A 27524-nucleotide genomic window follows, 5' to 3' on the forward strand; every position below is an offset into this window, starting at 1 on the left:
TCCCGGCTGCTTTATAGAGCTTTCCAGTTGGTGAAGTGCCAGATAAAACAGCTTTTACTGTAATTAATATTATTAGACAAGTATGCTGTAGTTTGAAGCTTGCACTGAGATGTCAATAGCATCAGAAGAGTATTTAAAACTCTACCAAAATATTAGCTAATAAAACTGATTTCATAAGTTTATTTTCATAATTATTCCCCTCACCTGGGAAGAAGTAAAATTACTCCTTTTATAATAGTGATGGCAATACAGAGAAGCTCTGTTTTTCCACTAGCTTTATGTTGTAAAGTGATGAGCAGCAGTGGCCAGTAAACTACTAAATTTTAGTTTATTCTTTTATCAGTAAACCAAGTGGACATATACTCATCTATATTTTTAACCAAGACCATAGTTCAACAAATAATAAAAGCAACAAAAAATACTACTACTACTTTGCACTTGTATAGTGGCTTTCCTTCAAGAACATTAATATGTCTCAGAAACATTAATGTCAAATGAGGATAAAGAAAGAAACTGATGCACAAGTTTACCTGGGGACAGACCCTGCCACTGCAAGCTCTGTGTGGGTTCTCTGCAATACTGTTGTGACCTTGGCACAAAAAGCAGGTGTGTGTTAATAAAGACTGTGACTGACCCAAAGTTGGGAGGTATTGCCAATACAGAAGAGGACTGGAATATCATACAAGACGACCTGGATGACTTTGAAAATTGGAGTAATAAAAATGGGATGAAATTGAATAGTACAAAGTGCACGGTCATGCACTTAGGGACTAATAACAAAAATTTTTTGCTATAAGGTGTGGACTTATCAGTTGGAAGCAACAGAGAAGGAGAAAGACCTGGGTGTTGATCACAGGATGACTATGAGCCGCCAGTGTGATGCTGTGAAAAAAGGCTAATGCAGTCCTAGTATGCATCAAGCAAGGTATTTCTAGTAGAGAAACAGAAGTAGTAATACCATTATACAAGGCACTGGTGAGACCTCACCTGGAATACTGTGTACAGTTCTGGTCTCCCTGGTTTAAGAAAGATGAATTCAAACTGGAACAGGAACAGAGAAGGACTACTAGGATGATCAGAGGAATGGAAAAGCTACCTTATGAGAGGAGACTCAAACAGCTTGGCTTGTTTAGCCTAACCAAAAGAAGGTTGAAGGGAAATATCACTGCTCTCTGTAAATACATCAGAGGAATAAATATCAGGGAGGGAGAGGAGTTATTTAAGTTAAGCACCAATGTGGACACAAGAACAAATGGATATAAACTGGTGATCAACATTAGAAGAAATCAGTCAAAGGTTTCTAACCATCAGAGGAGAGAAGTTCTGGAACAGCCTTCCAATGGGAGTAGTAGGGGCAAAAACCTAACTGGCTTCAAGACTGAGCTTGATAAGTTTATGGAGTGTATGGTATGATGAGACTGTGTACAATGGCATATTGCCAATCTGTGACGGAGAGCAGCAAATATCTCCAACATGTGGCAATGGGACACTAGATGGGGAGGGCTCTCAGTTTCTATAGAGAATTCCTTCCCAGCTGTGAGGCTGGTGGGTCTTGCCCAGATGCTCATGGTCTAACTGACCACCATATTTGGGGTTGTTTGAAGGAAATTTCCCCTCCATCAGATCGGCGGGAACCCTGTGAGGGGTTTCGCCTTCCTCTGCAGCATGGGGCGTGGATCACTTGCAGGTTTAAACTAGAGTAAATGGTGGATTCTCTGTAACTTAAAGTCTTTAAATCATGATTTGAAGATTTCAGTAACTCAGCCAGAGGTTATGGGTCTATTACAGGAGTGGGTGGGTGAGATTCTAGAAACTAGACGATCATGATGATCCCTTCTGGCCTTAAAGTCTATGTTCAAACTGCTCTTTGGGATGGACTGGAAGATTTATGACTATTTGGATTCTCTGGTCCTTAACAGGGAAATGGAGGAAAAGCTTCAAGAGCCCTAGATGCTTTCTGTTGTTGGCACTCCCTAGTTAGGGAGTGGGGGATCTTCCCCCTTATAGCTGCAGGATTCCCCAGTACTTAGACAAATTATTAAGGCTGCTGGTACTATTTTGGCCGAAGTGACTTACCCAAGATATTCACAGAGGATTATCTGTGGAAGAACTGGGACTAGCAGAATCCAAGTCTTCCAACTCCCAGTTCCATGCCTACCCCACCCTTTTTCCTCATTTCGAAGTGTTAAGTAGCATAAATCTTGACATTACAGGATAGTTTATGGATTCAATTTTCTCAAAATATAAAAGCCATTGCATTTTTATAAATGCATCAGGGAGAAGCTCTGTTCAAGAGCATACCTGTGGACTGTGTGTTTCACAGTCCATAGCTTGGACAGCAGCAGTGAAGTGTCCACCACTGTGTCGATGCTGATGTGTAGGGTCTGACCGAGCCCTTCCACTGTTGCTTATCCCAGAAGATCCGCCTATAACAATCATAACACAAGCAGTAATAGAACATTAGCAATATTTACAGCATTCCATAGAACAACTACATTAGGAACATAATCTTAGACTTTTATCTTGAAACAATTTATTCCTTATAAAGCAGAAATAGGTCTAGATGAAAAAAATTCTACTGGATTTTTAAGTTATAGGTTGTAGTGGAAAACTATTACGAATTTTTTAAACATTTTTGTTTTTAAAAAGACAGGCTTTCGGAAGTGAAAAAATGAAGACATTTATATGGAAAAATTGCTGATTTGAAATTTTTTACAATATTTTCTCTTTCAAATAATACTATCTTGACAATTTACTAATGAGAAATGTACCTGAGCTTGAAGATGTGCTAGAGGTGGTTCCTGAAGACTGCGACTGCTCCATGGCAGGACTCGTAGACACACTGTTACTTGTATTTGTACCTTCATCTGCTGTTTTCTTAAAGAAACTATGCTGCAGGGCATAATAAGGTTGAATTCGGGTTTTGGGGTCATAATCAAGCATCCTTAAGATGAGGTCTTTGAACTTCAAGTAGTCAGCTACAGTATGACCCGATTCCCCAGCACGCCGTCCGCCTGGTCCCCCTGTTTCAACTCCAAGTATATTGTGAAGTTTACGAGTTCCTGGTGGTTTGTACTCCTGTTGAGAAGTTAGCAGTTGATTGTCATTCAAGCTAAACTTGACATTATCACCATTTAAATAAATCATAAAAGAAAAAAATCAGTCAAATGAAAGTCGGAAGTTCTTTGTCAGTACTGAGAACATTAATAGATTTAATTTTCAAATCAATTCTATCACACTGAATAATATTAAACAGTGTTAAAATTAAGTCTTCAGAAGAACAAACATTTTAAAATCAGTACAATAGTTACCACAGAAACTTATTTAGAACACTCCATCCCTTAACTCGGATACCTAACCTACCCTTTTTCCATCTTTGGTCTTCTTTAAGTTCCAAGTGCCATCTGGCAACTTTTCAAAGAACTTTCTTGCTTTTGGTGCTTGGTCAAGAATGTGAGCAGGTGCTATACCCAGAACTTCCACTATTTTATTCATTTGATCCACCTGGTTCAAAAGAAAGAATAGTTATTGCCAAATTATTTACTACATTTTTTTTTTATGAGATGAAATCTAAAATTCTAGGTAGACATGTGGGAAGAAAACTGGAACTACCTAAAAAAGCTGTTGAGTTACAAATCAGCTGTAACATTTGAGAATATTAATTCTTATGTAAGAAGCAAATACACAAATAAGTACAAGTATCAACATTTGCAGAAATCAATACATTATAATTTGATATAAGCAATCTTGCTTTAGACTCCTGTCAAAAGATATTCCTACAGCAAAGTTGATGCCAATTCTTAAACAATTAAACAGGCTTCCTCTAGGTGTGCCTTACAATTAATTAGATCAAACTCCTGATTAGAAAGAATGAAGAATAAGATCACTTCTACCATTGGGAATTTACACACCTCGTTTGCTCCACTAAAGAGAGGTTCTCCAGTGTGCATTTCTACTAAAATACACCCAAGGGACCACATGTCAATTGCAAGGTCATAAGGCATTCCCAGTAGCACCTCTGGAGATCTATAAAAACGACTCTGGATATATTGGTATATCTGAAATAAACGCACAGAAAGATAATGAACAATTTCTGAAAAGTCATGTCCTGATTTAGACATTAGTGACTTACAAGAACTTTACCACAGAAAAGTATTTTTGAGGTTGGGGAGGACGAAAAGGGAAGTCTGAAAATGTAATAATAAATATAAAAATCAGAACTTGTATTTGAAGTCTCAGATATTTACATATCAACACTTAATACCATCACTCTCCTGAGCCCCAACATCTGCTACACATCTTTTAAAAATAGGGCTTTACTCAAAGTGATTCTTTTTTGTTTCTTTAAATTAATCTTTAAGAAAAAATAGGATTTCTCCCAATTCAGAGTAATATCCTCCTCTGAATACCCTATTCAGATTTCTGTTGGGTACCCGCTGTGGGTGGGGAACATCCTTCTTCACACTCCTCCCAACACTCAACCTTTGCAAAGAATTCTTAATCTTTACAAGTAAAATTTCAAAAGTGCCTAAGTGACTTGCAAGCCTAAATGCCATGTTCAAAAGTGATTTAGGCACTTAGGAGACCAAGTCCCATTGGCTTTCAATGAGACTTAAGCTCCCAAGTCACTTAGATGCTTTTGAAAAATTTCTCTCTACAGGATTCCTAGTCATCTGTATGACTGACACCCATGTTTTAGAGCTGTCAGGCAGGGAAAGGTTATTATGTATGGTGGGATGCTTCTTCACTGACTGAATGCTATTCAGACAGTGAAGAACCTTTCTGCACACTAGGATATATTGGGATGCAATAAATATGCTCCGTGTATCTTGAAATAATGTCTATGAGCAGACTGCCATTAAAAATTAAACTAGGTGGAGAGTCCAATTCTTCCTCAGGAAGGGAGAGGCTTTTGGCATCAGCCAAAACAACATTTATATACTTATCTACAATTATAGTAAATGGTTTAATACAATTTTTTTTTACTGTACATGAAATTAGTACTCACTGAAGGTGCTAGATAGATAGCCCTGAATACTGAAGTCATCTCAAAACACATACAGCATAAATCATGGAAATTAAGTTTTCCTTTGCTGCCCAAGCAATGTGCTTCTATTCTAATCTAAAGGAACCATCTCCAAGACATAGGGTAATTCAGGCCCCTATTCCACAAACACTTGAATGCATACACAATTTTACTCACAAATAATCCCACTGAAGTCAATGCAACTACCCATATGAGTAAAGTTACTCATATGCTTAAATGTTTGCAGAATTGAGGCCTTCGTCACTAAACCCACTCAAGTTTTTGTCTTGGGAGAGACTCTCAAGAACATGGCCAATCAGTGCTAATTATGGTGGTGGATTCTGTGATGTGGACTGAACCACTGAACAACTATCAGATGACAGTGGCTCAAGTTTTTCACCCTGGAACTGAATTTCAGCTAGCAAAGTAGATGTTAGAAGTTCCACACTCCATCACCAATCCCCTGAGCTACCCAGTATTCCCAGTCTACCACTTATTTTCTTCTATTCCTGACAATGAACACACTTTATGACAAAAGATTAATGTTATGAAAATGGTGTTCTCTCTCTCTCTAAATATTTTTTTTAAAGTTACCTCAAAGCTCTGAGAGAGTCTGGTTGGCCCCATATTTAAAAGCCAACTATTCTAACGTTACTACCAACAAATATCTTGAATGTTTTCTCTTACTCATCCCAAATAAGTAATATCTTAAAATAAAAAAAGGAAATACAAACACAGAAAAAGAAAATACTAATGAAAATATTTAATTTATTACCCTTGTACTATATTAAGCTCCTACTGTTAAATGAAGATGTCTTCTGCATTATGAAATAGCATCAGGAAAATTAACTGGGAATTTGTTAAAGATATTATTTTTCATATGCACTCTTATGTTGCCACATCATAAAAACAAATGAGTGTTTGATATTAATCAACATAAGCAAAGCTGAAATCGGCAATGATCAAGTGTTAGGATTTGCTAAATCTCATCTTTAAATATTCCTCAAACTTCTAATATGACAAAACATTAACATTTATGTAACACCCACCCTCTGCCCAAGTTGGCAAGAACTGCCAAAATCAACAATCTTGATAGCGCTTCGTTTGGGGTTACAGAGCAGGATATTCTCAGGTTTTAGGTCACAGTGAATGATACTAAGTTCAGGAGTCGCAAGGAAAAGCAGTGCAGTGCACATCTGCTGTGCAAACTTTCGTGTCAGGTTCAGTGAGACACCTCTGAAGTTGGTGTTCCGCAACAGGTCATAGAGGTTGTAGGACAGCATTTCAAAAACTAAACAGAGATGGTTTCGGAACATGAAGTGGCGTTTCAAATGCACTAAAAGAAGAAAGAAAATAATTTTACATTAGAAGTACATATTCACTGTGATAACTAACAAATGCAAAAATACAACAAATTATTACACAAGGTGCTTCATGTACCTTATAGGGTCAACTTCCAACATATTTATTAAAATAGGTACTAGTTAGTGATATTTTCTGACTGTAATTATTTATCGAAAACAGTATGCACTTAACACCTCATTAATCTGATTGAAATGATTACATAAGGAGGTGAAATAAGAAAAAACAAAGAAGAGACATTCACGGAAAGGAAAGGAAGTGAGTGATGAGAATGCAATAAAGTGAAAAATGGGAAGGGATGCCAAGTATGGATCTGCACAGCATGTGAGCTATGGAGCTATAACAACGTGATCTTAAAGGGACTTTTATGATATGAATATCTTTACAGCATCTCCCAGGTCTAGGAGAAACACATGCAGGCTGCCTCTCCAAAACATACATTTTAATTATTTTAATAATGGGAAAGTATAAGATATCTGCAATCATTCAGCCAAGAAGAAAAACAAAAGTATTCTGTTTTCTGGGGAAGAGACAATGGAGTAAAAGAAAAGATTAGGCAAGATTACTACCATCTAGAAATGGTTTCTTGAGTAAAGTTGTAACTCTCAAAGGAAGTGGTCTCTTGCCTTTCCAGAAGGCAGTATTAACAATTTTCACCAACAACTCCTGCATGATTTAACTAATCACAAAAGGTGTACCGTGCAAATCACAGGTTACAGCCTTCCAAAATTTCATGGAATAAAATGGGCCAAAATCCCCAAGGCATCACTCACATCTGTCCCATTTAGACATTATGTCAGTCTACGAAAAGCATCCAATCTAGTCCAAATCTAATCAATTTTTATCCATGGAGCAGGAAAAAAAGTTCACCTTGTTAACAATCTGATTGAGTGGAGGCAAAAAAACAGTTATTTACCTTAAAGTAACTGTGGTTTCTCCAAGCGGTGTTTTCTATATAGGTTACGTTATATTTTTGGTGTGTGTGCGCCCAGCACACTTGACACTGATTCTATCAGCCAGCAATTATTTGTTATTTGTATTACTACAGCACCTAAGAGCCCCAGTTATGACACCATACAGCTCACTGTATTTTCCACTGAATGCATCCGATGAAGTGAGCTGTAGCTCACGAAAGCTTATGCTCAAATAAATTGGTTAGTCTCTAAGGTGCCACAAGTACTCCTTTTCTAGTTATGACACTGTGCTAGATGCTGTCCAAACACAAAACAAAAAGACAATCCCTGACCCGAGAAGTTTACAATCTAAGTATAAGACAAAAGACAACAGATAAATACAGACTGACCGTGGATTACAAGGAAACAAGAGAACAATACTGGTCAGCATGATAGGCAGTGATTTCTGCACACCAGCAGCCTAGCCATTGTCAAGGTTTTGGAGGTCTCATGGCAATGGAGAGTGTGCCCGGTGTGAGGGGCAGCATGGGAGAAAGCATGAAGGGGCCTGTCTGAAAATTTAACAAGTGGTTGATGCAGGCTGAGCTAATACCAAATGAGAAATAATAGGTAAGATGAGACTAGGTTGTAAAGGGCCATGAAAATGAAGAGAAGCAGCTTATGCTTGATACAAAGAAAACAGGAAAGCCAATGAAAGCATTCAAAGAAAGTGGTCACACGATCAAAGTGACCAAAAAAAAAAAAAAAAAAAAAAGATCTTTGCAGCAGCATTCTGAATAGATCTCAGTGTGCCAAGATTATATTTGTCAAAGCCAGAGAAAAGGATGTCACAGCATTCAAAACAAAATGATGCGAGCATGGACGAGAGTTTTAGCTGTGCAGATAGATAGGGTAGGCCATGTCTTGGAGATGTTACATAGAAAGAATCTGCAAGATTTAGCCTGGATGTCAGGTTACAGCGTCTGTTGGAATAGTGCCTGCACCCTGAATGTCCTTTCAGACACGGACAGCATAAAGGGCAGAGCCACCCCAACCACCCCTCAATTTCTTCATCCTATAGAATCTTCATGTTAAGAGACTCTGCAGTAGCAAGGAACAGGGAGCACGAGGGGACAGGACAGGACACAGAAATATGACAAACACACCACACCCCAAAGAGCCACAGTTACTGTACCAAACAATTTCTTTTTGTGTGCGCTTCTCCATATATATATATATATTCCACTGTTGGTGACTTCCAAGCAGTAATCCTTTTTGGAGGTGGATACTAGGAGTTTAATTAAATAATGTCTATGACAGCCCTGCCAACGTTTACATCAGTTCTACATGCCTCTACAATAGCACAGTACTGGGTAACCACATGAACGGAAGACCACATGGCTGCACTAAAAACATTTTTCAGGGAAGCTACTGAAGTGGCATGAACTCTTGATTATGGGGCCATACCAGCCAATTGGTAACACAATTTAATATAGGATGAGATCCAATTAGAGAGACGTCACATTGAAACTTCTTGCCCTCTCTCCATATGCTATGAAAAGTCTAGAAGTTCTAAAATGCTTTATTCTGTCTACATAGACCAAGAGTTTAGTGAATGTAATTTCTCTTCACCTTTGTTCATATGTAGTTTAAGGAAAAAACACTGGCAGATGGAAGATCTGAGTTAAATGGAACTCAGACACCACTTTAGGAAAGAATTTGGTGTCTGATTTCAAGGATATCTTGTCTTTACAGAAGATTATATAGATTGTTCCTGCTATCAACACCTGTAACTCCCCCATACTCCTGGCTGATGATAGGGCCACTGTAAAGGCTGTCTTGATAGAAAGGTGTTGTGATGGGGTGTACTCCCCACAGCAGACCTGAAAGAGTTGACTAGGCCAGGAGGGACCAATTAGCCAATTAAGCCGCAGACAGGGGGAGATTTAGGCTGCACGGAAGTAGTCTGCAGTCACTCCCCTGGGGGAAGGGAGGCTCATTTGGGTCTATGGAGTTTTAATCCGCAGTTATTTTTTGGGAGGGGGGAGTTTGGGCTGCCAAACCCAGATTTGGGGAGGGGAGCCAGAAGGTGTAGAAAAGGCTCAGGAAAAAGGAAACACAGTTTAGGATGTTACAAACCTTGGCTGCTAATTAGAGAGAGTCCTGAGCTGGTATCCAGAGAAAAGGATGGCCCCAGGTTCCCCTAACAGCCACTGGGGAAATGACACTGTTGAGGGGCAGTGAAACAGAACACTGACTGGGACAGTGGGTCCCAATATTCTTTGATTCACCCCCTGCAGAAAGGGAAATCACAACGTGACCTGGCCAAAGGGCCAAGTCACAAAGCAGTTGAACTGTGACTTCTTGAGTGGGAGGAGAGTGTAATGGTAGAAGATAAGAGAGGAGCACTGAACCAGACAGAACTAATCCCCAGGATCACCTAAAGGGGGTGAATTCCAGCAGTGAGTCCAGCACCCAGTGAGAGATGGAAAATGAAGCAAGAGGCTAAGGATTCAAATAGAGATGCCCATGACCCCTGTTAACACTAAATTTAGGTCCCATGGAAATAACAGGCTCCCTTTCTGAGAAAGGATCCACATAAATCCTTTCAATAAACTGGCTACCAAGGTATGAGAGAGTGCAATGTCCTTGTAAAGGAGAGTGAATTGCTGAAAGAATCAGTACATGAACTCTTTAACAAGCTCATTCATAAACCTGAATTCTTTAATTCCAGCAGTTATTCAAGAATATCAAGGATCTGAAAGCTCCGGAAGGAGACAATTGACAGCAAGTGTTCCATATGCTGAATCTCTTCCATTTTGCCAAGTAAGTACATCTGAGAAGAGTCTCTTCTTCTATGAATAAGGATATTTTGAAAGTTTGATGAGCATGCTCTTTGCTAAGTCAATTATTCAACACCCACACTGCAAGATGGAAAGTGCGTGGATAAGAATGTAGGACTTGACCATGATACAATATGTCTGGAATCAGTGGCACAGTTATTGGAAGCCTGACTGAGAGACTTTGGAAACTGAGACGCAAAATTCCCTTGGCCAGGCTGGGGCTAACATGATCATTTTGACCACTTCCTGAGGACTCTTGATGTTGATGGAATTGGAAGAAATGTGGTGTAGAGAAGATCTATGGATCACAGGATCAGGAATGCATCCAAAGTAGTCTCTGGACTCTGACCCTCTCTGGGGCAGACGCGATGAGATTTCCTGTACAGCCTGATGTTGAACAAGTTCATAGTAGGGGAACCCCACTTGATCAGCATCTATTGAGTTACATCATCTTTTATGGACAACACTTCCTGTTCTCCACAAACTTTTTGCTGAGGTGATCTGACAGTACACTGTGTATTTCTGGAAGATGAAACTTCTTCAGGGCGACTTTATGGCATATGTAAAAAGTTCTACAGTTGGGCTACCTCTTGACACAGCAGAATGGATCTGATTCCACTCTGCTTGTTTAAGTAAAATATGCTAATGTTGCCTGTTATGATTTACGTGGTAAGCCCCTTGATAGTTGGTAGAAATATCACATAAGCTTGATGACTGGTTCTTAACTCTAGCATGTTTATGAGAAGAGCTGTTTCTCACGGTCCAAAACCACTGTATTTGCCAGTCATCCAAGATTGGGCTCCCAGCCCAATGTGGATGCATCTATCACCAGAGTCTTTGATAGCACTGGTGGGGGAAGACTGGAACTTGTTTGCAGACTTCTGTCAGGTCTATCCACCTCTAATGATAACAGGACTCACGGTGGAACAGGAACCAACATGTCCAGATGATGTTTGCATAGCTGATACACAGACTTCAGTCACTTTTGCATGCAGCACAGGTAAAGTCTGGCATATTGAGTCATAAAGGTACAGGATGCCATACAGGCCAGTAATCTGAGATATATTCTGGATTAGTCTGGACATGCGTGCATACTACTGTTGTCCAAGTCTATAATGACCCCAATGAACTCTAAGTCTGAAAATAAAGACCAGTAAGTACTGACAACGGTACAAAAAATAATCATGCAAAAGAAGCAGTATCTGCTGGATGAAGTATGCTACCTGTTGACGAGACTTCGCACAAATCAGCCAGTCATCTAAGCATGGGAACACTTGGATTTCCAACTTCCTGAGGTAAGTTGCCATTCTTTCAAGGCACTGTGAACAGTCTGGGAGCTATCAACAGGCCAAATGTTAGTACTCTGTACTGGTAATAGCAATCTCCCACTAGGAATGTTAGATATCTTATGCGGGCCGGGTGAACTGTGATGCAAAAATGGGCATCCAGGCAATGGAGAGTGGTTTATCAATCTCCTCTGCTCTAGGGATAGGGTAACAGAGGCAAATGATCCTGAACTTGATCTTTCTGATGAAGGGGTTTACTTATCTTAGGTCCAGGATAGACTTCAGTGCTCTCTTGGGGACTAAAATTCCTCTCCCCTGTACTAACACAGGATTTCTGTTGCATCAGGAGACACACCTCTTAACAAAAAATACTCTCATCACGAGGATCATTTGGGGAAGGTATTTGAGGGTGACAAGGAGACTGGAACTGGATTGGATATCCAATCTCTACTATGTTCAGAACCCACTGATCAATAGTGATAGTGTTCCAGAATTTTCAAAACAGATATAAATGGTTCCCGAAAGAAAGATGGGATGGGATGGGATGGGATGATCTGTAGGGATTGGTACTCGGCTCTTAAGCAAGCAGTCAAAATCAAAGAAGGCTGATGGGTCAACACAGCAGTGGAAGTGGAAGATTTCTACCAAGGAAACTGTTGTCATTTCCTTGGTGGATCCAACTGTTTGTTCTGTTGATAGAAAGAATGGCATTTGGTAAAGCTGTGGCTTATATTGCTTTCCTTTGAGAGCAGGTATATAAACTCTCGAAGACCTCAGGGTTGCCACTGAGTCCTTAAGAGAATGTAGTGTGCCTCATCAGCCTTTGCATAGAAAAAGCTGCATCCCTTGAATGGAAGGTTTTCAATTATGACTTGTACCTCCTTTAGAATTCCAGAGGAGTGGAGTCAAGAGGACCTTCCCCTGGCTATGGAAGTAACCACTGATGTGGAAACTATCTGCTGCACCAAGTGCTGCCTGCAGAGATGTTCCAGCCACAAGCTGACCCTCAGCAATGATGGATTTGAATTTATCTATCACTTCCTGTGGAATCTTCTCAGTGAATTTTGTCAGTCCCAATTAATAAAATCATATTTTGCCAACAAGGCTTGGTAGTTGTAAATTCTTATTTGCAAACTAGAGGTGGAATAATTTTTTTCTGCCAAACAAGTCCAATTCTGGGGGGCATCAATCTTTGTCGTCTCTGGAGATTCATCTTATTCGCTGCTGCCAGTGAGTCTTGTGTGAGATAGGTATAAACTTGTTCAAATCCTTGAGAAGGGGCTTAATAGCACCCATCCATTCTTTTAGATGTTGAAGCCATTGAGGCTGAGGTTTATCACAGTAGTTGGGCAGGGCCTAATTGGTAGTCACGCAAGTTGATACACAGGTATGGAGGAGTCTGAGAGGTTTGTCTTGGACTACCTCAACAGGAATCTCTAGAGTTGAGGCAACTCCCCTCATAAGATCTTGAAATGTTTTATAATCACCTGGGGTGGATGAAGACTCTGACATTACAGCCTCATCTGGAGAGGAAGAAGAAACATGATCAAGGACAGTGTACCGACATAAGAGTGATATGCCCTTCATGGGAAGTTGGGGCAAGGATAATTTGGGTCTGGTTTGTGATGCTGAAGCAATTCTTTGAGCATGCAGAATATGTCTCAGAAAGCCCAATAAGCCCACACGTGTTGATAAGCATAGGAGGCTGTTAGCCAAGGAGGAGGGTACTAAGGATTCATATCCTTTCTTACCTAGGCTTCAGCCTTTGACAATCAAAATCAGCTCTAGAATCCCTGCCCTGCATATCCTGCCTGAATATCCTGACACAAGGGATCTTGTTGATGAAGCTTTCCTGCTGTCCTCAGATTCACAGGAGGAGAAAGAATATTCCTTGTGCAAAGGAGGGACTTTCCAGCTGGTGTACTCAGTGCCCAGACCAACTGAGATTTCACTGGTGTAGAGGATACACTAGGCACTGAAGTCAGTAATGATGGTGGTACTAGTGGAGGAACTTTTAAGGTTGCCAACAGAGGCAAGTCCAGTACAGAGGATACGGAGAAGTCCTTTGCTACCAAGTAAACCCTCAGCAATGCATACACTGAAGTCTGTGAAACACCCATGACAGATGACTTAGAACATAAGAACGGCCATACTGGGTCAGACCAAAGGTCAATCCAGGCCAGTATCCTGCCTACTGACAGTGGCCAATGCCAGGTGCCCCAGAGGGCGGGAACCTAACAGGTAATGATCAAGTGATCTCTCTCCTGCCATCCACCTCCACCCTCTGACAAACAGAGGCTAGGGACACCATTCCTTACCCATCCTGGCTAATAGCCATGAATGGACTTAACCTCCATGAATTTATCCAGTTCTCTTTTACCAAAAGTGACTGTGCTGGTAAAGTCACTAATAGAGAAGTGGATCCTGTGGTTCCGGGGCCATCGGTACCATAGTTGTTGGTACCAGGGGCCTTGACATTGTAGGGCTGGTACCAGACAATTTCTGAGGGAACATAATATCAGATCCTGAGGCATGGTATCCGGAGTCTGAATGGGTGCTGTAACAACCCTTCTTAGCTCTAAGGCTACCCTTAGGGATATGTCCACCGTGCAATTAAAAATCCTCAGCTGGCCCATGCCAGCTAACTTGGGCTCGCAGGGCTCGGGCTAAGGGGCTGTTCAACGGCAGCATTGATGTTCAGGCTTGAGATGGAGCCAGGTTCAAGTACCCTGTAAGGTGGGAAGAGTCCCAGAGCCTGGTCTGCAGTCTGAATGTCTACACAGCAGTTAAACAGCCCGTTAAGCCTGAGCCCTGCGAGCCTGAGTCAGCTGGCATGGGTCAGCCGCGGGTGTCTAACTGCAGTGTAGACATACCCTTAGATTCAGTCAACTGAGAGGATTTATGGGCCTTGAAAATCAAAGGGCCTTGGAAGCTGAAGGGCCCAGAGAAGCTCTGTATCTGCGCTCTCTCTCTCTCTGAGACTTATGCAGTTTTCTCCTGCTCTGAGAACCTCCAAGATGAAGATGATAGGTTTTTTAAATTCGGAATGATAGCTTTAGGAGAAGCAGCAGCTGGGGCACTCCCTGAAATGGAGCAATCAGATGATTCTGCCCCAGACAAGCCAGGATGAGAGGCAGGGTGCACTGACCTCTCTAAAAAGAACATTTTAATACAAGACTCTTGTCCTCTGGATTATTTTTGAGAATGATTTGCAGATTTAAAACACACCTACACTCAGATAAATCAAACACCAAGCATGCCCATGCTGCCTCACATAAAGGGCAATTCTTGAATCCCGGGGATTTATGTTCAGTCATCATGACTGAAGTGGTACTGAAAGTACCTCCCACATAAACAAATAAAGGACAATTTTGTCACAAAGGAAAAAGAAACCCTAGAAAAATTCCTAACACTTCTTTAAATTAAGTACCTAATTAGCAATTTACAACGCATATGAAGAGGCAGTCACTGCAAGCTCTGACCCGTAGCCACAGGTGATGAGTAGGAACTGAGCGATAGTTGAGGTGTCCCCTCCGCGTATGCACCTAGCTGGGGCATGGGGACACAAAGTGCTGGCACTTCCCCAATGGGCAATGCTGCCAAAAGTAAGCTGTTATTATGAAGGACGCTATAAACCATATATGTCTTTTTCCAGGGGACAACATTATTGATGCCAGTGTGCCCATGCAAAATGTCAGCTAGCAAATAAAGCGGTTGACATTGCGGAGCTTGAGGATAGGTTTCCAACCTCTCATCTTTTTCGGGACTAGGAAGTACACAGAGTAAGCATCTTTTTCTTGGTGTTGAAGAGGTATGTGCACTATTGCGCCTCACTGGAGAAGGGATTCCATTTTCTACCTGAGAATCCCCCTTAAAAAGTGGGCAAAATACCCACTTGCTTCTTGTTTTCAGAGCTCATTATTGAAGAAAACGGGATTTCTTCTCTTAATGATGCTGGTGAACTGAGTGAAAAAATATCAAGATTGGAAGAAAGCACTGGAGGGGGAAAAAAAACAAAGGAATTATTTACAAGCAAAAGCCCAAGTTTGTAAAATGATTTTCAGGAGACACTAACACATTGGGAAGTGGCATAAAAAAAGAATTGACTTGCTTTGAAGGCTGAGCTGTTTTTTTCATGCTTCTTAGAGCTTTAGAGATCCATACGAGGATATGCTGGAGAAGTTTTAAAAAAAAAAAAAGTATAGTTCCTGCATGAACGGCAAACTGTTTGATTACGAGAAGGGAGGTTTTGTCATGGAGATCCTGTAATGTCTGATCCAAGACATATTTGAAAGTGTACCCCTTTTAAAATGGGAACTGCAAAGAGATGCACTTGGTTCTGGAATTCCCCTTTCCGGGATCTAAGCCAGAAAACCTTTCTGCAGGTTTAGTTGTTGGCCAGTACAAGAGATGATTAGGTGAATCAATCCAACACTGTGCTATGAAGAAAGTCGGAGACTGACCAAACGTATTCCCAAGCATTTTAATATCAGTGATTCATTCAGCAAAGGCCTTTAACCACAGTTCAGAACAGTTTCTGCAGAGCCCTCCTTTGCTTTTGGACATAGGGTCATAGCATAACTGGCAGCAATGGACAATCACTTAATTGTGATTTCTGTGGAAACTGGAATCTAAGATATGGTCAGAGGAGCCCTACAGGGACACAGGGCCTTCTTCAGGAAAGGAAGACTTCCTTACTGAGGATGTAACTTCACGGTCTATACATAACAGAGTACTCTACAAGTCTAAATACCTTCTTGGGAGCCTATACAAATCACGTTTGGCCTTTGGTAAGCTAGGTTTAGCATCAGATCTCTTCCAGGATTCTTGTGATCAACTCTTCAACATCCAAGTGAATTGGAAAATACACATCAGACTTCTAGCTGGACTTAAAAGGGTCTCTTTCTTGGAGGAGGAAGGATATTGCTTGCCTATGTCAGATAAAGTAGGAATGACAGAGTCTCTTCTAATGGCTTGCCATCCTGAGGGAAATTATAAGGGGCACAAGTACTTGGTTAACATCCTCAGAATCAGAATCTTTACTTATGTTGAAAGTATTTCTTTTCCTCGGAACTTATGAAGGGAGTGGGAGGGTAACAAAATGGCCATGTTGGTGTCATGAATAGAAGGAAGGGTAGCAACCTTTATGTATCCTTGGCAATTGTACTGGATTGCCTTACCTGTAAGGGATTAAATAATTCAAATAACCTAGGTTTCTTGGTTTGGTGGGGGGGGGGGGGGCGGGATTTGTTTGTTGTTCCCTCTCCGGATGGAGGGAGAAGACAAGCAGGTTCAACATCTCCTGAAAATATACCTGGAATGATCCATCTAAAACCACAGAAATTGTAAGTAGGGCAAGGGAATGTGTTAGGTAAACTTTTGTTTTGGCTTGTGAATTTTTCTATGCTACAGAGGTAGTTTTATTCCTATTTTTGTAACTTAAAGTTGAGCCCAAAGGGGAATCCTCGGTGTTTTAAATATTTTTATTACCTTGTAAAGTTACCTTCCATCCTGATTTTGCAGGTCTGATTCTTTTACTTTTTTCTTTATAAATAAATTTCTTCTTTTAAGAACCTGATTGATTTTTAGTGTTCTGAAGACAAAGGGTCTGGTCTGTGCTCACATCGCTATGGCAATTGGTTGGTATATTATTCTCAATCCTCCTCAGGAAAGGAGGTGAAGGGGCTTGGGGGGACAGGGATTCCAAGTGACCCTTCCCTGAATGTGTGTGTAAATCACTTGGTGGTGGCAGCAATACTGTCCAAGGACAAGGAAAGCAATGTGTGCTTTGGGGAAGTTTTAACCTAAGCTGGTAGAAAATAAGCTTAGGGGGTCTTTCATGCGGGTCCCCACATCTGTACCTCGGAGTTCAGAGTGGTGGTGGTGGAAGGATCCTGACAGTTGGTATGGTGGGTCCTGCGGTTTTCTTGGCGGGAGGGCTAGGACGCCATCCCTTGCTCCTGCTCTTGGGGTGCCGAGGGCCCCGCTAGTGGCCCAGGAAGGTGGTAGAGGAGGGAAGTGGGGAAGAGGTCTGGGTTTGCTCCTCACTCTGAGCCCCAGCCCCTCTCAACTCCTGTGGGTTTCTTATCCTCTTCCCCCTTGGGTAGGGTTACCCTTGGTCCTTGACGCTGGGGTCTCCCTTCCTTCAGTTCTCTGTTCTTTCAAGTCTCAGCAACAGACCTTCAGTCCTCCCTCCTGCCTCACACCATGCTGACTGCCTGAAGCAGGGGGTTTTATTAGGTTCCTGACAGGGCCTTAATTGACTACAGGTGCTCCAATTAACTTTTAGTAACCTTTCCTAGTCTACATGGAATGACACCATAATTAGCCTCAGGCTTATGTCTCCCCTCTACCACTCTCCCACTGCTCCCTGGCCCTGCTGTATCACAGGGGTCACTGGGCAAATCCCAGCATCTCCCATCAACAGACGATATCAGAGAAAGGAAACAGAGAACATGGAACCAGTCGTAGACCACGGTCCAGGCAGCTTCCTGACTATCCTCCTCATCCTGTCTCAGGGAAAGTAGAGGAGAATGGGGGAGAGAAAGGGCAGCCACTAGTTGTCATAAGAACATTCTTCTCTTGTGGGAACATGCTGGTCCACAACAGAGTTCCAACTATCCCAAGTAAACCGAGAGGATAAGAAAAACTACTTCCTGCCTTGTCTTCTTAAAAGACCAAGTTTAAGAAACGTATAATGTCTGGATCCAGCTGGGGAATGAATTGGAGCTTCTGCCTCCTTTTAGCAAGTTTCTATGAGAAGTGGGCAAATGCCAGCAATATGATCTTCTCTGGTACCATAATCATATTGGGCTTCTTATTTTTTTCTGGAATTTATACCCCCGGTATAGGTCAAATTTGTTTTGCCAACAGCTTTTCCATATTAAGAAGAGGCAGTAGGGACTGAAGACTGCCCCCTTCTCAGGGGCAAAACAGACTCTGTCCAATCTAATTGTCATATACAGCAACAGAACTCATTGTTAAAAACACAAGAGAGTTAATAATGTCAGATGGTCTCATATAACTTCTTCTGGATCAGGTTCTACATGCACAGGTCAACTGACCTCTTTAGGTAAGACAGTCTGCTGTAAAGTAACTATCGATGTAAAAATCAAACAAATGTGTAATTCCTCAACATTATGAGCACTGTAAAAAGTAGTAGTATGGTCTTAGGTTCTCCAGCCAATTCTCAAATATTTGCAAGAATTATCTTAATACCTATATAGTATTTCATTTCAGTGTCATGTTTGTTCATAAGCTCCAAAAGCCGCACTTCAATCTGGGCTTGATTTAGGAAAGCCTTCTTGTTCTTTATAATTTTAATAGCAACCCACTCCTGTTCCACACGATCATAAGCCTTTACAACCTGAAAGGGAAAAAAAAGACGTGCTAAATACAATGTTCAAGTAACTGCACATTTCATTAAATTTATTTATTAAACAGACTTTCAAAATCAAGAAAGCTTTGAAATTAATCATATTTAAAACATACTTAATAATCCAGTTTATATTCCAAAATTTTACTAAGTACATTTAACTTGTATTGAAGATATTTTTCTTGAAAATAAGAATTTTCATACTATCTAGACCATTTTCTTTTCTTGTTTCTACTGTGAAACCATAGGAGATACTATGATATTTTCATAACAAAAATGCCACAAAAACAGGATGCAGACGTCATTGAGAAGCTGGACTGAGGAAATAACATCTAATTCAAGTACAAGTATAAAAAAAGATCAATATAGAAAACAACTATTAAAGTAAAATCCACTTTCTATTAAATATTCACTATTTAGAAATGCTTAATTCTCAAAATGCCTTTTTCAAGAGTTAACTAGGGTATGATGTGTATTTATTACATACACTATGCTGTCTGTTATCTCCGGAATCACAGAAAATTAAATTTGGGTTTCCATACCACCATGTGCTAAAAATTCTGAATGACAGCAAACGCAAGTTAAGTGTTAAATTAAGAATATAAGAATGGCCCTACTGGGTCAGAGCAAAGGTCCATCTAGCCCAGTATCCTGTCTTCTGACATTGGCCCGTGCCAGGTGCCCCAGAGGGAATGAACAAAATAGGTAATCATCAAGTGATCCATCCCCTGTCACTCATTCCCAGCTTCTGGCAAACAAAGGCTAGGGACAACATTCCTGCCCATCCTGGCTAATAGCCATTGATGGACCTATCCTGCATGAATTTATCCAATTCTTTTTTGAACCCTGTTATGGTCTTGGCCTTCACAACATCCTCTCGCAAGGAGTTCCACAGGTTGACTGTGCGTTGTGTGAAGAAATACTTCCTTTTATTTGTTTTAAACCTGCTGCCTATTAACACAAGAACTAGGGGTCACCAAATGAAATTATGAGAAGTAGTAAACACTTCCTTATCCACTTTCTCTACACTAGTCATGATTTTATAGACCTCAATCGTATCTCGCCTTAGCCGTCTCTTTTCCAAATTAACAGGTTTGATTATCTTGCAAAAGCAGTTACTGGATGCGTATGCTCAAGAAAATTCAAATTTCATGTTTTATAAAGAAGAAAAATTACAAATGCAGAAATTTTGAATAGACATCTTATTCCAAGGGCTAATGAATAAGGAAACAATAAGGAATGAGATAGGGCGTGGCCTAGATATTAACTCATTTAGATGGCTATTATAACTCAAATGAGTTAATGATTTTTCAGCTGACATCCATTACCTGCCCAAAGGATCCTTTGCCAATTAAAGAGTCAATTTCATAACGATCCATCCACTTTTCCCCATTTTTTACAATATAGTCATAGTTATCATCATCATAGCCATCATTGTAAACTTTCCGTTCCTTTTTATGACTGGAATCATCTCCTTGGCCCTGTTGGTGCCGCCTCTTCTTTTTTGCATAGTAAACCTGAAGATGAGGAACACACTGGTTTAAATTTCAACTGATGGTGTCACTTTAATCAGTAAAGAATAGCTTCAGGTATTACTCTAGTCTTCCCTCCCACCTCCGCCAGCAAAATTTTCTGGCTTTACAAAACCATTTTCCTTTTTTTAAAAGTTATTTTCCCCTCCCCTGTTACTGTGTGAAAGACACCCATAAAAACCAGGATAACTAATTGACTATACTGAGAAAACAGTGAATCTCTGAACACAGCGCTATCAAATTCACAAAGTAAAACAGAAAATGTATCTAAGAATTATAATTTTAGATATAATAATCCTAAGTGATATTTATAAATAAAGTAGATAAAGTTTCAGGGAAAAGAGCAATTTTTGAATTAATGTGTCCCTTTAGAAGTGCACACAATGTTTTAATTATAATCACAGGATCTGAAATTCAGTCAGTCATTTATACCAAAAACAAATATCCCAATATTTATGAATATTTAAGAAACATCTGTAAGCACACCACAGCAACATATTCATAAAACGTAGCCTTTGAGCCTATTATAAACAAAGGATACAAAAGAGAAAACACACCATGGTTAAATCACTTACTCTGTCTCTCTCACACACAAAAGGTAATACTTAGTCCTGCCTTGAATGCAGGGAACTGGACTAGAAGACCTCTCGAGGTCCCTTACAGTCCTATGATTGTACTTCACACACACACACACACACATAAATAAAGATGTTAGGTTAATTTTCATGTTTAAAAAGGTAAGACAACGACTAAAGCATAACCAACAGAAAGTAAAATTATATACGTAAGCATTGGGAGAAGCTGAGTAACAAAAGATTCAATTGTTGCCTAGCACTGCAGTATATACACAATATAATAATGCTAATTAAATATGGAAGTACTTGGCACTTAACATTTTATATTTTTCAAGTGCTGTACAAAACAGTAGGGTAGAAAACGTGAGGAAAAAGAATTAAACATCTTGCTATGGCCACTCAATGACATAGCAGTTCTGGATTCCCAGGCTCAAGCACAGGCCACTAGATAGCAGCAGCTGCTTTTAAACTGCTGGGGCCTTGATTAAAGATAGTAACTTTGCCAGTCCATAAGTATCCAAGACTAAAAGAAAAAACAAAGTGAAATCATGGGTGGCTGCAGTGGCCACTCCTTTTATTCTACAATCACCACAGGCATCTAGGAGGACATCACCACTTCCCTGCTTTATAACTTTGCCTTCTTTTGGATTTTGAATAATTAAGATAATCAGATCAATTAAGGAGGCAGTACAGAAGCACAAATTTCCTAAAACATAAAGTATTCAAAAGATAACATGAAAGACAAAGATGGCTTATGTTTTCCTGATGATACATATAAAAGACCTTCAGGTTTATTTATATTTACAATAGCAATTCAACTGCTGTCTAGGCCTTCTTTTCCAGAAGGTTATGGACTGGAAGCCTGTAGGATTATGACCTCACAGGTATCAAGTAGGGAAACATGAGCAATTGGGAGGGAATCTGATTTTTATTCAGTGTTTAAAACGCATGTGTTGTTTGTAAATGGAAAGTAAATGCCCTACGAACTGCTGGAAGAAGAAAAAAACTACAAAGACCTACACTTTCAAAAGTGACTGTTGATTTTGGGAGCCAGGATTTGGGTGCTCAAATTGAGACAACTGAAAGGCAGGTGCTCAACAGTTCTGAAAAAATCAGGCTCGCTAAAGTTGTCTGAAGTTGGGCACCCGAAAACTGAGGAGCCCAAAATAGTCACTTTTGAAAATTTAGACCTAAATATTCAATACTAACAAACCCCCTTTAAATTACAGGCAGAGAAAGTTTCAACTTCAGGTCCTTGAAGGAGACATCCCACCAAAAAAAAAAAAAAAAAAGACAAGGCATTACTGATGGGGAAGGGATGAACCCAGATTTTAAACACATTTTTCAGGGCTACATAATAAAGAATAAAAAAGTGCACAACCCCTTTTGTAGTTTGCATGTTATTTTTACTGACAATAAAAGTACATGGACTTGTTTAATTTAGAATTCATCAAGTTAATTCATAAATTAAGAAAGAATGCCTGTATAATGTGCCAGTAAAAGAAAATGTGTCTAAATTCATTGCATCTTACAGAAAAATCTACTTGGAACACTTTAAACAATATTTTTGATACCACTACATATTGTAATTATTAGCAAGCTATCACACATTAAATAAAAATATAACGGTGAACTATACGGTCTTTACCTCATTAATATGTTTGTATGTTTTGATCAGATCAACGGAGAGTTTCCTCAGGGGAGCAGTAGCTGGATCACGGAAAGATTGGGGCATCCGCCTCTGTAACATGACAATATCAGGCATCACTTTAGAAAGACAGAAAAAACTAGTACTTTAACTAAATAATTACTATCCACTCTAAGTGATGAATTTCTAATATTTACAAAGCTGTGTTTAAATAAAAAATTACCTCTACTAATAGGTTTAGTATTCCCATAGTTTTTTGAGCTAGTTGACAATATATCCCCTTATTGCCCTCCCTACCCCACTTCTGTCTCTGGTCCTTTGACTTATCAGGCACATGCAAAATATTTGTATTTTAAACATACTTGCAGTTAAACATAAAACCATAATGAATACAGGTATACCAACTGTTTAAATAGTAAAATGCCACGAATGCTGTTATGGAACAGCAGAGTCAATACATTTCAAAAATGCTTCATTATATTCAGTGATATTATGGGGGCTTAGAAAAGCTGGTATACCACTGAAGCTAGACAAATTCAGACTGGAAATAAGGTATACATTTTAACGGTGAGAGTAATTAACCACTGCAACAATTTACAAAGGGTTGTGATGGATTCTCCATTACTCACAATTTTTAAATCAAGATTGAATACTTTTTCTAAAGATATGCTCTAGAAATTATTTTGGGGAAGCTCTGTGGCCTGTTTTATACAGGAGGCCAGGCTAGATGCTCACAATGATCCCTTCTGGCTTTGGAATCTATCAATCTATATGATGTGAGAGATCTAGACATAAATGGATCTGTTAAAGACAAATCAAAAGTATATATTTTTTAAAATACTTAAAAAGGAACACAAATTGTATTTTCCAAAACTGACTAGTTTTAAAACATTCAATTTTCTGGTAGAACAACCTTTAAACAGCACGTGGAAGACTAACTGTGAACAGGAATTAGAAAAAAAGAGTAGAGAATTGTGTTGCTCTAGTGCCAACGTGATATCACCAAATGTGCTTAGGAACACTTCTCCTCGCTGTGTACACAATGTAGCCTACAGCCTCATCGGTTTCACTATAACTGATAAACACCCTTTTGCAGAGCCAAAAAGAGCAGTGTGCACCATTGACAAGACAGCAAAACTGACTATAAAATAAAGTGCTATAAAATGAAGAAAATAAATTTAAATAAAGGGAATTATTTCTCCCTCCAATCTGTTTCAGTTATTATAATAGTAATAATAATAATAATAGTAGGGTTTATTTATAAACCTACATGGTACAAAGTTTACATATGTAAATAGGATTTTTCAGTTGGTAATATCCTTATAAGCATTTAAGCCAAAAGCAGGAATTTGGTAGCGTGGCTGGAGGCTCTGCCACTATCCATTAATCACTCCACTCATGTCACAGGGAAAAACGTAAAGGCTATTCTTTGTTCAGGGCATGTGTAATGACCAGTCTCTTTGCTGCCACAACTAGACTTTGTGGGGTTGTTCTCCCAACTGTGGAAGAAGTTAGCAGCGTGCCTGTTCTGTAGAATGCAGTGTTGTTATAGCCCTGTTAAAGCCTGTCTCTCTTACACAGTTCTTCTTCAGGTCTGGAAAACAAACACAGACTGTCACAGATAAATACAAGGTGGAAGAGGTTTTTTAGAATAAGTAGCTAACATATTTCAAGGGACCATTCAAGGTGAAGTGGCCCTCGTTAACACCATTCCAGTCATAGGGAGGAAAAGGAATGGGGGAGAGAGGTTAGAGGGGAGTGGCAGGACTAGTGGGTTATAGAATGTTGTAATAAGCCACAAATCCTTCAGTCCATGATTTTTAGTATCTAGAAAAGTTATGAATTTAAGCTCTCTGGCTTGTCTTTTGAAAAAGTGTTGTGCAGGTTTCCTTTGAGAATGAGGACTTTGCAAAAAGTGTTCACTCATAGGTGCTATGGTGTTTCTGTCTTCTATCATGTTCCAGTGTTCGCTCATTCAAGAGCATAGTGATTGTCTGGTTTCACCCACATCATTATTGGGGCATTTAGTGCACCGGATGAGGTTCACCCCTTGTGATAGGCATGTGTAGGACCCATGCATATTCTCCTTTGTAGGACAGAATTGCAGGGGTTCCATGTCCATCTCCAATTTCTAGCTCAAATTTGTTCACTTTACAAGTAAAACATTTTTCTAGCAACAGCCCTGAAAATTCAACCTGAGAAAATCAGGCTGGTTTTCTTTTCTTCTTGTGAACCACAAACAATAATTAAGATTCTGCAGGCCAACTTGCGCCCTTCTCAGCTTCACAGTGATAACCCTAACTCCTTTATCTCCAAATCATGCTTTCAATTACACCTGTGCAGCATCACTCAGAGCCTGTCTACACTATCTCACAGCTCAGATTATAGGGGTGTGAATAGCAGCACACACCAAAGGGCTGTACTGCAACTTCCCTGTGTGGATGCTCCAGCCACAAGCCAAAAGGTTCCTACTTTGCATTATCACAGTCCTCTTCAAATAGGACCACAGTAATGGGAACTAGGAACCTTTTCATTTGTTCCTACAGTATCCACACAGGGGAGTTATAGCACAGCACTTTGGTGCGTGCTGCTATTCACATCCCCATAGTCCCAACTTCAGTGCAGTATAGACATAGTCTAAAACTAATACAGCAGCTCAGTTATTATTAAGGACATAATATGACCTGTATTAACTTTTTAAAGAGGCAGTATTTTCCTCTCTACCTTCTGAAAAATGGGATGGAAGATTGGAAAGGAAAAAAATGGAGGAAAAAGGTGGCAGATTCCTACATAGGCTGCATTTTAAAATGCTTAGCTATATTCTTAATCAGGACATTCTAATGGTACAACAAGATCCCCTCAGAAAAATATGAAAGATTTGAATCTTGCTCCAATTATATAACCACCTCTTCCTCTGAGGAATGAAAGGAGAGAATGATGGCACAAGAAGGGGACAATGCCTATTTTGCATAGTGGTAACATACCATACTGTATTGTTAGGTAATCCTGCCTCTCCTTTGGCTTTGAAGCGGCTCTCTTGGTTAATTTTTTAAATCCTGCTTTGCAGACTCCAGTCTCTACCAGCTGGCCACATAGCTAACTGAAACCCCACGAGATATTTCCAAAATGTGAAGGTTGGAAAACATAACTCAGAAAATATGTATAAATGCCAAGATAAATGACAATCAAGTGGTTTCATTGCAATTATAATTGTAAATAAACAACAAAATTTTATCATCTTAACAGATTCATGGAGCAGGACATGCATAGCAGGGATTGGTACCTCTAAGAGAAATTAAAATTACAAATAAGAAAGTCAAATTTTCAATTTCACATGACCCATTTGTCGGTATGCAAATGAAAGTTAGGAAGCACAAAGTCAGAACAGGAAAACAACCAAATAATAAAAACAGATAATAAAAACAGAGTAGACAACAAGCCTAAGAGTCCCAGCTATGCACATTAAATTGATCTATTTTCATTTCTTTAATTGGTCCAGAGCAGCTTGAAGGACCACGTATCAGCTGACAATAATGTTAATTTTGCAGTGTTTGGTAAAAGAGGGAATAGATAATTAAGTGACTGTCACACAAATTTCTTCATGTGGTCCCATTCTTTACTGCCCAAAGCAGTGGTGTTTCTTGTTAAATATACCTTATTTCATTATGAGAATTTTTATGACAGGGGATATATATCTTGTAAAATAGATGTCCTAATCCATCAAGAGATATTTGGATACTTAAAAAAAAATGAAATTGAGTATAACAAGGAGTAGCAGAGATTCTGGCTACATCTAGTGTGACTTTGTTTACAAAGGGAGTACAATGAAAGGAATTTATATTTTATACCACTGTGTCTAACTAAAAATTCCAGTTAACTTATTTTTAGGGCTGTCAATTAATTGCAGTTAAAGCAAGCAATTAACACAAAACAAATTAACTAAATTTTAAAAAACAGTTGTGATTAATCACAGTTTTAATCACACTATTAAACAATAATAGAATGCCAATGTAAATTTATTATAAATATTTTGGACATTTTTCTATATTTTAAAATATATTGATTTCAATTACAATACAGAATACTTTATATCATTTGTACTACAAATATTTGCACTGTATAACAGTATTTTTCAATACATCTCATACAAGTACTCTAGTACAATCTATCGTGAAAGTGCCACTTTCAAATGTAGAATTATTATTACTTTAGAGCAGTGGTTCTCAAACTTTTGTACTGGTGACCCCTTTCAAATAGCAAGCCTCTGAGTGCGACCCCATTTATAAATTAAAAAACACTTTTTTATATATTTAACACCATTATAAATGCTGGATATAAAGTGGGGTTTGGGGTGGACGCTGACAGCTCACGACCCCCACATGTAATAACCTCACGACCCCCTGAGGGGTCCCAACCCCCAGTTTGAGAACTCCTGCTTTAGAGCCTACAAGTCGAAGCATAAAGGGGCATACAAATGTTTAGCATATCTGGCAGGTTAATACCTTGCAACGCCGGCTACAACAGTGCCATATGAATGTCTGTTCTCACTTTTAGGTGAGATTGTAAATAAGAAGCAGGCAGCATTATTTCCCATAAATGTAAATAAACTTGAATGGCTGCTTGCAGTATCAAAAATACCATAAATGAAAACCAGAGTCAACTTGCTGGATTGAAGTTGTTTTTTCCTCTTGCTGGATGCTCTATCCCAACAATAAGCCATACAACCTTTGGCAATCATAGAGGGCAGGAGACAACTGACAATAGATATGAAGGCCATTTTAGAGAAATCTGTATATTCTTCCAAATCATTGTGTGCTCCCTTTGGTATCCACCAACATCAGAATCTTTGTGGAAAACATTTCAGTCCTAAATGCTAGAAATGAGGAGACTAAGAAGAAATGAGGAGTCCTGGAGACTGAAAAAAGATTTCCTTAATTTGTCCCACTGAGATAGAGGCTGAGGAAATATTAATACAACATTTGGG

At 39.5% G+C, this 27524-nt stretch overlaps 1 protein-coding gene across 2 annotated transcripts in view; it reads right to left on the minus strand.

Moving 5' to 3' along the window:
- The window catches only part of DYRK1A (dual specificity tyrosine phosphorylation regulated kinase 1A), a 142419-nt gene that overhangs the window by 3969 nt on the left and 110926 nt on the right, over window positions 1–27524 (minus strand). For both annotated transcript variants that reach the window (XM_077818460.1, XM_077818469.1), the window contains 8 exons: window positions 22541–22633; window positions 20114–20302; window positions 18629–18776; window positions 6076–6362; window positions 3912–4058; window positions 3364–3504; window positions 2772–3078; window positions 2302–2426 (listed from right to left, as the gene is read on the minus strand). In XM_077818460.1, the coding sequence (XP_077674586.1) occupies window positions 2302–2426; window positions 2772–3078; window positions 3364–3504; window positions 3912–4058; window positions 6076–6362; window positions 18629–18776; window positions 20114–20302; window positions 22541–22633 (1437 nt within the window). The remainder of the gene's footprint in view (window positions 1–2301; window positions 2427–2771; window positions 3079–3363; window positions 3505–3911; window positions 4059–6075; window positions 6363–18628; window positions 18777–20113; window positions 20303–22540; window positions 22634–27524) is intronic.

Source organism: Eretmochelys imbricata, chromosome 1 (genome assembly GCF_965152235.1).
Source record: "Eretmochelys imbricata isolate rEreImb1 chromosome 1, rEreImb1.hap1, whole genome shotgun sequence".
Classification (NCBI taxonomy): Eukaryota; Metazoa; Chordata; order Testudines; family Cheloniidae; genus Eretmochelys; species Eretmochelys imbricata.